The following is a 14,110-nucleotide window of genomic DNA, read 5'->3' as shown; positions in this document are numbered from 1 at the left end:
ATGGCGACCCGCCCGCCGTGGCTGTGGCCGTGGCTGTGGCTGTGCCTGGCCGGGCTGCTGAGCCTGCGGGCGGCCCACGCCCTGCCCCTGCTCCCCGACCCGCAGGACGCGGTGCTGGCAGCGGCCTTGCAGCGCCTGCGGGAGGTCTTCGACATCGAGGAGCTGCCGCCCGACGTGCTGCCCCGCAAGAAGCCGCCCCAGTTCATGGTGGATCTCTTCAACAAGGTGGCCGACGCCAACGGCATCACCCGCGCCCCGGGGCTGCTGCAGGGAGACGTGGTGCGCAGCTTCGAGGACCGAGGTGGGCGCGGGCGGCGGGGCCGAGCCCACGGGGAGTCCCCGCGCGGGCGGGTCAGGCCCGGCGGGGCCCGGCCGTGCTCCTAAGGAAGGGTCTTTTACAGTTCACGTGGACCACCACCACTTCTACTTCGACATCAGCGCGGTGGAGAAGGGCGAGCAGATGCTGAAAGCCGAGTTCAGGGTCTTCAAACTTAAGGGGACGCATCGGTCCAGAAGGTCCGACACAAAACACTTCTGCAAAGTAAGTGGGGAAATAGTTAAACACTTAATTCTGCTTGTCTTTGTTATTAATACTGAAAATAAGGAGTGCAACTACGTGTCACACAAACCTGCTTTGTTGTTATTTTTGTTTTATCATCCTCACTTTTTCTTTGCCTCCATCATGCAAAGAAGTAATGTCAAGTTTTGACTTTGGCTTTACACTGACCTGTGTGCTATGGCAGTGAGCTTTCCCTAAAAATACTAATGTCAGACCTATCCCAAATATACTTTTCTGGGACTTGAGAAGTTTCGAAATTCGAATTGAAATTGGTCTGCTGGAGCTGTTCCGAAAAATAGTACTAGCAGTCAGGGATTCATGGGAAAACAAGGCGGGTGAGGAGATTGAGTATATGTATTCCTCTGGCAAAGGGCAGAACTGGACTTTTTGCAGACCTGAAGCCAAATATGTGGAGGAACTGAAGACTTTGACGGTATCAGGTGTTCAAAACAGGATAGGGATGGTTAGGATAATTTTCTATAACATCTATGTCTGGTATCCTGCCTCTGAACACATCTAGAAGTAGATGTGTGTAGCAATAACTGTTTTTCTGTTAAACTGTCCCAAATCTACTTTTTACCTCTTTTAGAATGACGGTAGTTATACAGCTGTGAAGTAGCAGAAACCTGCATAACCTTCATCCTCCTAGTTTACTGTAAGAACAATCAAATAAATTTCTTCTTGGTTTTGTTGTGCATTGTTGTTATTTAGGTGGAAGTGTATGAGCTTTTGGAGAGTGAAAATAAGCCACAGAAAAAACATCTCATTGCATCAAGACTGTTGTCCCTCCACACGGAAGGCTGGGAAGTCTTCAATGTCACACAGACAGTAAGCAAAGTCTGACTGAATTTTTTTCTTAAACTTTTGAGATGACACCTTACAACTCCAGCATTGCGATTAAGCTGGGTTTTGAGGTCAGTTCAAACAGAAGGACAGCAGCAGAGGGAGAAGCTTTCTCTCTACCCTTAAAAGTACACCTGGTGCTACCTGAATTAAAGAAGTGTTTATGAGCTGCTCGGAGCACAAGCATGGTGAGAACTGAGTAACCCAAACCTAGTCGATTAAGAGACGTCAGACCAAGTACTGATTAAAACCTGGTGTTAGTCTTTAGACTGCCAAAGCAATTGGCATTGGTTTCCTACTAAGAGTAGGTTTTAGTTTCTCCTTTTTATTCTGGTAGCATTTCTGTAGAGCAGTATTGTTTCAACGTTGTGTTTCCGGAGTTTATCTTGGTTGGATTGCCTGTCATTCAACTTCCCCCACAGACTTCTGTGTTTGTGAGCTTCAAGATCGGTTTTGTGACAGTAGGTGAATGCCTTTCCGGTAGCAAAAGAACCCACACGTGCTTTAAAGCTGTTCCCTGGGACAGTGTTTTTCCTTGCCTAAGCTTTATGAGCAGACTGAACAGCGTGCTTGGATGATTGGTTGAGTTCCATCTTAAGTCATGATATTCCTGCTAGAGAATGACCTGGCCTAATCGATCAGTGTGCAATTACAACAATTAGATAAGTAAAATTTGTTTGATTGTGAATTTCTTCAAATGCCATGTTTTTTTAGATTTACATAAATCTTAACGGTATGAAAAGTCTGGAGAGTTAATATTACTGTGTTCAGATTGCTATGAAAAATAAATTTCTGCTGAAAGTCAGAGAGTGCTTATTTTAATATTAAAAAGTGTTGAGTGTACACTCAAGTGTTCACTGGTAAATTCTCTAAAATTAATTATCTTTCTGTAAATGTAGCTTTGGGGAATGCATACACTATTTTGTATTTTTAAGTGTTGAATTACTGGTTTAAATATTCAAGTCAATGGAGTCTCAGCTATGCAGTTATCTCACTTCTGTTATAATATATGTCCTTATGCTCTCATAGCTTGTTGCCTATTCTCTTTTCCTAATAGAAACATTGCTTAATTATAATGCTGTAATTAGAATATTGAAACAATATTTTTTCTTTTCCCTATCGTCACCAGGTTTCCAAGTGGGTTGGAAACAACAGCTCCAACCATGGCTTTTGGATAACTGCAACACATGTTTCCAAGAATGGAATGGAACACGACATGGTTACATTTGCCAAGAGCCAGGGCACTTTGCAGGAGAGCAGAAATGCTCTCCTTGTTCTCTTCACGAACAGCAACAAGCGGAGGTCTCACAGCTTTGTACCCTTTGCTACAAGTAAGTGCACTTTTAGAATATTAATTGCCCGTTCATCTTCTGTCACCTTCTGCTACCTCATGTAGACCTAACCTCATTTATTTACTTGCAGTAATGAACAGGTTTGAAGTTCAGCTTTGTCAGTGATCGAAATTAGATTGGATAGTTCTAGTAGGTCACCAACATCCTAAATTGCCCCTCCCCTCACAAAAGCTATGTGTACCAGAAATTAATCCTAAGGAGAAACTGGTTTATTTAGCTTGTAAAGGAGTGGGAGTTATATTGTTTAAGTACTGCTTGTATTATTCTTGTGGTGGTGAAATTTGCATTAAAATTGTATGTTAGGTTTATTCTGAAAAAAATCTCAGTCGCCTGGAATGCTATGTCAAAATTCTGGTAAAGTATCTGTAAGTAGAGTCATTACATGTGATTTTAAGAGTGAAAGAGATTGTTAAACAAGCAATTTGAACTTCTCTGTCCTTAGCTTGGTTTTTAAGCACCTACTTAACTTCAGTGGCTAATTAGCATTGTGACTAAAGGCTGCTTTCATCAAAGACAACGCCCTCGTGCCTTAAAATACAAAACAGTGTCTTACATCTCCCACTGGCCTTAGTGTAAAATCAGCTAAGGCTGGATTTTAGGGCCTGATAAATGCAAAGAGCTTGAAGGAGGGGCAAAATCATGCTGCTCTGGCTTTCCAGGCTTTTCTGGTAAACGGTTGTATATTTGCATATTAGAACCTAGGTGCGACAATATTAAGAAGTAGGTGATGAAATTGATTAGAAATAAAATTTTAAAATTATAAATTAGACCGGTTCTGTTTATTTTTGTTTTCCAAATAAAAATGAATAGTGAAATCCTAGATCTAGTTTAATGAACATCAAGGTCTGCATGGGATATTGTGTCAGGATTGAGAAATTTCTTAACAAAGTAACTCTGTAGACCTGCCCGTTGCTAGTGGTCAGGGACCACACGTTGTACATATCAGGGAGCTCCAGCTTGTGTATATGGATTTCCATGGATCCCAGGGCTTCTCAGAAGATACTTTAAGACAGCATCCTATTGTCAGTACACTTCACTTCTTAGCAGTGTTCTGTAAACCTGGTGGTGGTTTTTTCCAGGATCAAAAATTTGAAAAATATATTTTTTACAATGTTACTTTGCACATTACCAGGTTTCTGCACATTCTGCTTTGCAAGTGTATGGGTATAGTCCCTGGGAGAATACTGGAGAGAAAAAGACTGTGATCTCCACCCTCTGTTAGCACTGCCCAGAATAATGTGTGTTGTAGGAGTGGCTGTATGGAGACAGTAAAAACCATTCTGGCTAGATTCAGCCCTGAAGAGGAATTGTGGAGTTCAGAATATGTGGCAGATCATTGCGGGTTTTTTTCTATTTCTGCTGGATTGGGGCTTTTCCAGGATACAAGATTTGACAGATTTGGAAGCATGGCTGAAATGGCAATTGAATACACACCCCTTCTGGTACATTCACAGGTTAGGTGCTGTTTTGAAATCTGCTCTGAAGACTTCAATGTAGATTTACTTAATAGACGATCACATAGAATACTGTACTTTGTAAATGAACTTTGTTTGTGAAATATTAACATACAGCTTCCTTTCAGAATCAGAAACAAACCCCCCTGCCAAATCTGATGCTTCACGTGTTTCTCATGACGCTGCTGTCATGGAAAGCAGCAGTGCCAGCATGAGCAGGAGACCCCGAGCTGCCGCAGCCGCTGCTGCCAGAAGCCCCCTAGCAGCATGTCACCGAAGGGAGCTCTATGTAGACTTCCATGCCATTGGCTGGTCAGGATGGATTATTCACCCAGATGGATACAATGCATATTATTGCAGAGGATCCTGCATCTTCCCTTTGGGGGGAAGTCTAAACGCAACAAACCATGCTACAGTTCAGTCCATTGTTTATACAATGAAATTGTCTCAGGATGTCAGCATGCCCTGCTGTGTGCCAGATGAATTGCAGTCCCTCAATCTTCTCTACTTTGATGACAAACTGAATGCTGTCCTTAAACATTATAAAGATATGGTGGCAACAAGCTGTGGTTGTCATTAGCAAGACTTTCTTTCTCTGCATCTGTGTGCACCTGGATTCAGTTCCTCATTTGACACTGGAAATATCAAAGGAGATGGCATTTCAATTTACAGGGCAGGAGAGACAGAAACTGGTCTGTGCTTCAAATCCTTCTCCTCTCACCATGACTGTGGAAAAGTGGCTGGCTTGTGAAGAGCTGCAGACTTCAAGACCTCCATGGAGAGCTCTTTGAGTGCCTGTACAACAACGAAAGTATTAAAATCAGGAACTTGCTATGTGAAGGAATTGAAACACCTTAAGTTGACTGTTCAAATTAAGGTCTTGTTCTGTGTACCAAGGCTTAGACTTTCTAGTGATTTAACAAGCATGGCATCCTGCCTCAATCCAGGATGGGATGCAGGTGTCAGTAGCACAGCCCTAATCAGTTCTGGATGCATGATCCAGTGGGGATGTGCAGTCCTACTTTGAGCTTTCAGGGTAAGTATTTGCCCAGGGCTAATTTCAGAGGTTTCTACCACTTGCAGATCATGCATTACCAAGAAATGGACTTCTTCCTCTGAGCTTTATGCAGCTCTACCAAATGCAGAGAACTCCTCATAAGTCCCCATGGGACTTGCTAGCCAGACTGAAGGAGCCCATGGGTCAGTATTCATCTGGGAATCAGCATACTTGACTTCTAACTCAGGGTTGCAACTCTATGGTGAGGCAGTGCCTGTCCCTGTAATGGCTGTCAGGGTGTGTGGCACCAGAGACTGCCTCTGTGTATTTGCTCTGCTGTGGGACCCTAAGCTTGGGTCAGAATCCTTGTGGTTTAGCAAGAAGAAAAAAAAACAAAACATGAAGCTTTGGAGGTCCATGAGGATGTGCTAGATGCTGGCCTGGTCTGGTGTCTGAGGCGAGTTTTGAATGTATGTGCTGATTCCCTTCCCTTCTTTAAAGAACAGGAAGACACAGGCTTGGATGGGGCCCCTTGAGATCTTTCAGTCTTGCTACATTTTCATGCAGGTAACCAGCCCATTGCCCTTGCTCAGTCAATTCATGGAGGTGTATCTTAAGACTGGTAGTTTCTTGTTTCCATTAACTCTTGAAGGAGGCTGACCTCTCACAGAATGTGGCATCTCCCATGGCCAAAAAACTTAATGGAGAATTTTTTTACTCCAAAGAGACTAAAAAAAAAGTTATATTTTTCTTTCTGTAAATACTGATGTCTATAATAAATGTATTTTATTTAAAACCCAAACGCTTGGGGTATATTAAATTAATCTGTAATATAAAATGCTAATTTTAAAATAAATGTAATGTAACTGTAAAATAAATGTAATTGGTATGGTTTGTGTGTTGTATTTGAATCTTTCCTAGAGTCGTGAATCAAATAATTTTGCAGAAGAGAGGGCATTCCCAACGGCTTCAGTGGGTACTGTATCAAGTCCTCTGTGTCAAGGAGTATAACAGATAAAGAGGATAGACATGTTTCCCCTCAGGGAAGTTATTCCAGTAGTTATTCCTCAAGTGAAAGTGTTTTGATCTTGATATATGATCTTGGTATGTGCTTGCCCCGCTAAAATGGAATGTAATTCTGGTAGCAGGGTGGTTCTAACTGCTGCATCAGCCACACCCAGCCATGGATTCAGTGCCATTGCCAAAGGGACCTTGGGAAGCATAGAGGGCCATAAAGGCTTTCCCTTTAAATGTTTTATTTTCCAGGCTGCTCTTATGCACTTTTCCCTTTTCACTGCAGAAGTACCTGCAGTGTTTTAACGCTGTAGGAACCACACCTTGGGAGTGGCAAGATGCATCTACAGTGAGAGTCTGGGCCAGGTTGTTTCTGAATGGTGACTTCAGCAGATGTTTTATCTTTGCTTCTTGTGGTAGAGGCCCTAAGAACTGAAGCCAGAAGTTTTTACTGGCAGCATTTGGAGTGGATTGGCAGAGCCAGGATCTGTGTCCAGCATTGCATCTTCTGTCCATGCACAACAAATGCTTCCAACACCATCAGCTGTATATCAGCTTCATCCTTCTCTGCTCAACCCAGAGAACTGCCCACTGTTTTTCTAGGATATCTTAATGTGTTTCTTCTTGTTTCAGATGCCAGGAAAAAAAATCTACTAAAAAGCAAGTCTCATTAATAAATAAATGACGGGCACATTGAATATTAGCTAACATAGTGCTGCCCTACAATAGGTGAAATATGCACAGGCAAGCTAGGAGCAGTAGGTAGTTTTACGCACATTAAATTATTTTTTTTCTGCACCACTCAACTTAGTCTTATTATGCCCCATTAAACCCTGATAATTAAAACAAAATATATTGGAATTGTTTATCCTGGACTTTGTAAGGAAATGAGGTTCATAATAATGCCAAGGGAAAGAATTTACACTACACCACAACTTGTAATTAGAATAACAATTAAGCACAAGTAGGCTCTTTTTGTTGCATTTTGTTTTGTTTTGTTTTGCTTTGCTTTAAAATAAAGGTGCATTTTCTTCTCATTCATTAACTGAAGCATGTATAAATTCCAAAATAAGAAGAAAATCTTACTCATTGGTAGAACTGAAGGGTGATGCTCAGCCCCGTGACAAAACATTTGGTCCAGATTTGGAACTAGAGTGGTCCAGGCATGTGAGATATGTGCAGTCACACTCTGCTCCTTAAGGTGGGGAGAGCACTAAGCTTTGTCCTGACAAGTTGGCAGTGGGGTCTCAGTATGTCCTGGGGGAGAGCCAACCCTAAAGAGCACAAATTCACAGGAGTGGTCTGTTTGTAGGAATGCTTGTTTTAAGGGATTTCTGTGGTACTCCTTTCCCAAGGTATAGGTGATGGGCAGGTGCTTCTTGGCACTGAAGCAGGGGAAAGGATATCCTGGGGGTGTCTGGAACAGTTAAGGCAGAAGGGATGGGCTTGAGGAATTGATCGGAGGTGGTTTCCTATTTTTGGGGTGTTGGGTACAGGGATGGGGTGAGCTGGGGAGGAAGAGAAGAGAAAATATCTATGTGCCTGCTCTGAGGAAGCTGGAGCACAGCGGTGCTGTAAGCTCCTTTCCATACACTCTGCAGGCTTGAAAATGCTCTTTGGTATGAGGCAATCTTTTAGGAATGCTCGGTGTTTCTTCCAGACTGCCAAGGGTAATTACTACGGTTTCTGTTCTTCGTGTAGGAAATGTGGCAGTTATTTGAAAGAGGTATGGAGGATAGTATTTATTCATAGTCCTGGAGCTTGTTTCCGGGAAAGAGGAGTGACTGAGTGTCTATGGTAAATTCCAGGGCTTTCCCACAGATACCAAACCCCCCAGACTATTACCAGTCCCTTTCAGATTGCACATGCAAATGCGTGTATACATGTGTATTCATTCTTATGTACACCCACGTGCACTTGCATTCACGTTCAGAAGCAGCTTCCCTCCTGGTTCATCCCAAAGGATGGTGCAATTTACCCAGAACTGGGATGGAGAGCTTGGGCTGATGTGAGAACATTGCCACATCCAGAGCGTGCATTTCAATGGCTTTGTGTAAAAATATGTCACACCTGGGCCACTTCTCTGCTGGCCTGGAGTGCAGCTCACCTCCAAGGAGAGTAGTTAGTGGGTGTGAATTTGCCTTTCCTTTGGTGAATGAGACAATTGTACATTAAAGCAACTAGTAAAATGTTTTCTTTCTTCCTATTGGGTTTATTGCTAGAAGCTATTCACAGAATAAGGAGGACTGCTAACTTTCTGTTGTCACAGAATCTGTGCAGTTTTAGATTCTTGCATATACTAACTGCCCTTATTCAGAGCTAGATCATGGCCTGCCTTATCGTGGAAAACAAAAGTTGCAGATTTTCCCTGAGAAAATGACCTGATAGGGAGAAGTGACTAAACTTCAACTGAAATCAGGATTTGGTGATGCTGTAAATTCAGGCCTTGTGACACAATGCCACATTATGGCATAAACCCCACTATGCTGGTTCAGATCTGCTCACAGAAACCTTGCTTGATTAACCATCAGGTTATATGGTATTGTCAGGCAGCACAAAACTGGTACGTATATTTAAAAATCTGTGCAGGCTTTCTACTGTGATTCACATTGTAATCAACTCTTCATCTGCATCATATTTTCTGCTAAATGCACTGAGCCAGTGTTTGTGACCAAACAACTATGTCGTAAAAAGCCATAGACTCAAAGACCTTCCCTTGGAATTCTTTATTCACAACTCTTGGTTAGAAGACTTGTTTTATCTGTGAAGGAGCACCTTTGTATGATATCTTCACTAAAAACCCAGATAATCCCCCTGAAAACATGTGTTGTTTTGCCTCATCCTGGCACAGACCCCACCTGTGCTAAGCATAGGTTTGGTAAAGGCAAAGTTCCAGGCAGAGAGTGGCTGACACTGAGGAAGTCTGGCAGACTAATCTTGTGTGCCACTAGAGGTGTCACAAGGTACCTTCTTGTTTTCCATTGAGAGGCAAGGCAAGAGTGAATTATGGGCTGTTCACAGGGTGTTCACAGGCCAGCTCTGAAGGGAAACATACAGCACTAAGACAACTATATGGAAGGCAGTGGTGAAGGTCTGTGTGTACCTACATGAAGCTTTTTGCGACCTGGGCTGAATGAGTATAACACTTGCCAGGACATAAACAAGAAAAGAAGTCATGGGATCAGGCCTGGCATACTGAATGACTTCTCAGTGGTATGTAATTTAAGCTAATATCCCTTTCTGTCTCTTGCACTTCCTTTGCTATGTCATGATATTTCTACCCAATTCAATTGATTGCTTAGCCCTTGTCTAGGTTCTGATTAGAGACTTTCCTTTCTGATGTTCCTTTATCCAATGGTCATGTAATTTCTGTTAACAGCAGCTTTCAAATTAGAAGAAAATATATACCAGTATATGCACACCAATATATGAAGTCTCCATTAAAGGCAGAGGGAAGAGAGAGAAGGAAAGCTTACTATAAATGGGACCAGGAATGTAGAAGTTCAATTACCAGAATTCATTTTCTTTGTACACATTAAACCTGTTGTAGCTGCTGTAACAAGCACATGAAGTTGGGTCTAATTGCTGCTTTCCAGCTTGACCTAATTGATGTTCTGATTTGCAGTCACCTTACCTCTATGAGTCCATGTTTCATTACATTTTACCCTTGCTCCTGAAATTCTAAAATTCCCATGGGGAAAAACAGACTACAGCAATCCAGGGCTTTTGTGTATGAACTGACAATCCTTTCTCCCCTGTAAATTTCTTCATCTACCCAAGAACAGTGGAAATACAGTAGGTTGACAAAGAGGTTTATTAGTTACCCCCAAATACTCCTTATTTAGGCAGGCATAACTACCTATAACTCACTGGGAGTTTAAGTAAAACTCTGTATGAAAACTGCAGTGATATAAAAGCTTAGAGATAATTTCATAACCTAATTGGGGTGTTTATATTACATATTATATATTTATATTGCAAAGAAAGAGTTCTCTGATGAAGAATGTGTCAGTATTTTTCATGGAAAATTATTTAAAGAAAAGCTTTTGAAATATGAAAACCTCACGGTTTTAGCTTTAAATAAGCATTTCAGTCATCATTAAAAAAAAACCTCTAATGTCTCCTGCAGCTTTGATTTCAAACACGTCACATTCTTCATTAAAGCAATCATTGTTAAAACAGAGGGACATAAAGCAACATAGGATTTATTCCTTCATTAAACTGATGATCCGTATATGAAGCCAATTAACATTATGAGTCTGGTGAACATCAAGTGTAAAGAGGTTACAGAAAATTAAAAGCAGTCACCTTGGTCTTTAGATAAAGAAAGAACACTTTTACATTATAAATTATAAGAGTGTCCAAGCGGGACAAATCGGCAAATTTGGTTAATTGGAAAATACATTTTACTGCACATGAATTAGGGTAAAATAACCTTTTAGCTGCTAGCCTTTTTCTGTGGTCAGGTATTGAGAAACACGGGAAAAGAAGCATTCGGACATGGAGAAGCAGGAGAGCCATTTAATCAGACTGAGCTGTTCTTTGAGTTTTACGAATGATCCCCTCAAAGCTGAGTGTTTCCAAGGAAAACATCCATTCAGTGATTTTGCTCAGCAGTTCAGCCCTAGGCTTTGTTTTCATGGGTGAAATGTAAGAAGAGGTGTGTTTGTGTGTGCAGCACAGGAACAGTTCTGCTCTTAGACAGACACAATCAGCAAAGTGTCTATCCTGAATTATACTTATTTGGACTTTTTCTTGCAGACCTAATAACTAATAACTGTCACAATAATCACAGTAATAACAACAGTAATAATAATAGTAATGAAAATTAAGTTTACGAAGGAGACTTTAAGAACTTTACATTAAAAGGTAATTTTTTCCCCTGAAATATTGTAGCTCTGTATGCTATTTCATTCTTGGTTTTAGTGCTTGCCTTTGGTAGCTAGATCAGAGGAACTAGACGTGATCCCAAACAACTTACTGCATATTTTTTCCACTGCAGTCCCAGATTGGCAGGAAAGCGGCTGCAGCAGGGGGACAGGAGGGATGGAGGAGCAGCTCTGCGGGCAGCCCTTCCCCGGGCGGGCCGGGGCCGGGCCGGGGCGCGGAGCTGCGGGCGCTCTCCGTGGTGCTGAAGCGCCGCCGCCCCGGGGCTCCGTCCGCCCGAGAGCAGCACCCAGGACTCCCCGGCGCTAACTTTTAATTATGTCAGCCCCGCGTTTCGAGCATTAAAATTAAACAGACACCGAGCTGGCGAGGGGTGGGGGATTATATATTGCTTAGTTATCTCCTTGTTTTGCAGCTGCTGGTCCTTGGGAGAAAGTTGAGTCTCGACTGGCTCAGGGTTCTTTTGCTTCTATTTAAAAAGCAGCGACTTGGAGCACTTCCCCGCGCTCCATTCCGCCTTCTCCCCCTCCTGCAATACGCTGAACTTGCAGGCTTCAAACTGCTGGGGAGAGTGAGTCTTGGAGCCAAAACAGCAATGCAGCCCCCTGACTAGAGCAAGGCCTGAGAGCACCATAATGAAGTTATTATTATTTTATTAGGGGTTCTTATGATAAAACACTATCTCACTCATCTCTTCCCGACGTCAGAGAAAAAGGAAAAGGCACATCTGTCTCTGTGCAAAGGGATTCTACAGTACCGGCCCTGTGCGGATTTTAAAGCTCAAGAGGGGGAGACTGGCAGGAGAGATGCAGGCAGCACCTCTGGGTTATAGCCTTTTTCTTAATGTTACTTGACCTAAAGCTTGTGCTGCTGTTTTATCGAGTGCAGTCAGATTCGGAGATTGGTCTTTGATCTTGCATGGTGCTGTAAAAGCCATCTCAATTCATAGTATACTTTACTGCTCAGAGACTTGCCTGGATGGTGTGCAAACGACTGTTGTCAAACAAAGATATTCCTAAAAGTGTGTGTATAGACATGTAAACATATATAAAACACCTGAAGACAGCCTTCTGTATCTGTTACTACTGTTCTAAAATTATAAGTGAATGAATAAGATAGGATCAGATCAAATCAATTTGTATCTCAAGTAAAATTAATTTTTGCCTTGCTTTGCTAAAATAATGATTCACAGGATGGAAACATAACTCCAACTTGAATATACATTAGGGGAATTTCCACATTTATGCCTAATGTAAAAGACAGAGCAGGTGATATTTCTAAGGCTTATTAGTGTTTATTTAATGAAATCATATGTACAGAATCAACTTTCCAAAGACATCATCTCTTCAATATCACTATTTCTGCACCTGTATTGCCTGTATCCATCTCCTTTGCTCTGGTATGAATGTTCTGTCTTTAAACTCCCATCAGATCTAAGAGAGCCTGTGTAGATTTGCTCGCCCTTCCTGCACAGAACATTACAATCTTTATAAAATATTAAATTTGTGTAGTCTGCCGGAGAAGCAATTGTTCCAAAATAAAATCAGCAGTCTAGACGAAACATAGACACCAGAACTTATCAACAGTTGTCTGACTTACATCTTCTGATGCATCTTGAGTGGGTCATAATACCAACTTTATTTTCAGTGGTGCATAAATTAATTACACGCATTTAATAACCAAAATATCATTATATTCCCCCTTTAATATCATAAAGGCTTTACGCCAGGGAAGCACTTAATGTGCAGGGGGCCATAACAGGCTATTATCCTTGTGTAATGCTATTACAGAACCAATTATGCGCCATTATACTTGCTTTTTTTGCAGTTTATGTGATTTGATCCAATCCCGCGTCCCTGACTTGAAAATTTCATCTGGGTACTTTAAAGTCTAATTTTCACCCGGGCTGAGGCAAGGGCCATCTCTCTCCGCTGAGCCTATGTCTCGGATGCATTTTAAAAGTAATTGCGAAGGGTCCCGCCGCATATCATTTGCAGACGGGAAGCGAGCATAAATCCAGAGACCCCTCGCTGCGAACAAAATCAAACTTTGCCGTGGTACGATCGCTTGGAAAGGCGAGGCGTGTGCAGAGCGGCCCCCCAAAACCCATCCGGCGGCAATTACGCGGCGCTCCGGCAGCGCGGGGCGGCGGGGCCCCCCCGGCCCGCACCCCGGGGCACCCCGGGACGGGGGGGACGCGCGGGGGGCTGCGAGCCCCGGAGCGCCAGCGCTCGGAAAATAATGGGATTGTGTCGCTGCCGTTCACATTCCTGGCGTTTGCTGAGAAATTACGGTTTTTTCTTTTCATCCTCTCCACCCCCCCCTGCTCTGCGCACCACGTGGGCCATTTGTAGGGCCCAATAGACCTATCCAAGTTACTCACTGTAGACAGCGCTGGAAATAATCAGATTAAGGCCAATTATGCGTGAGATTATAAAGGCAAGTGCTGAGAGGCAGAGCATGCTGTAGACAGATATAAAGACATCTGGCCACTTCCAGAACTCCACAGAGCCCTTCTGTCTCTGCAGCCAACAACTCACAGCGCCTTATTCTAAAGCAAAACACCCCCAAATCTTACCGGTGATTTTTACTTCTGTACGGTTTAGGTATGGATTACTATACTTATTTACCTTCTGGATTTTTTGTTTGTTTGTTTGTTTTTAGTACGACTGCATATAAATTTGAGTTGCTGCTTGGGGTTTTTTTTCTTTGCTGAGGACATTGGCTCCCAGCGTGTTGGATGCTTTAAAAAGAAGGCAGCTTTTAGGCTTTATTGCTGTTTCATTTAGGCAGAATAATTTAGCTTTTCTTTTAAGCAGTTCAATCTTACGTAGAAACATTTTTTTTTCTTTATGTAACTATTTGGCTCCATAATGGAATATTTGAGATAGATAGATCGATAGATATAGAGATAGATAGATAGATAGATAGATAGATAGATAGATGGACAGATATAGAGATGGATGGATGAATAGATAGAAGAAAAAGAGAGGCACAAACATTT

At 42.3% G+C, this 14,110-nt stretch overlaps 1 protein-coding gene across 1 annotated transcript; it reads left to right on the top strand.

Moving 5' to 3' along the window:
- LOC120502032 (bone morphogenetic protein 7-like) lies at positions 1-4,788 on the top strand. Its single transcript, XM_039709047.1, has 5 exons — positions 1-301; positions 402-541; positions 1,271-1,387; positions 2,532-2,733; positions 4,337-4,788. The coding sequence occupies exons 1-5, from the start codon at positions 1-3 to the stop codon at positions 4,786-4,788; spliced, it is 1,212 nt and encodes a 403-aa protein (XP_039564981.1).
- Positions 4,789-14,110: the final 9,322 nt, after the last annotated feature.

Source organism: Passer montanus, unplaced genomic scaffold (assembly GCF_014805655.1).
Source record: "Passer montanus isolate IOZ18808 unplaced genomic scaffold, ASM1480565v1 scaffold21, whole genome shotgun sequence".
Taxonomy (NCBI): Eukaryota; Metazoa; Chordata; class Aves; order Passeriformes; family Passeridae; genus Passer; species Passer montanus.
This window is presented reverse-complemented; position numbering and strand designations above follow the sequence as displayed.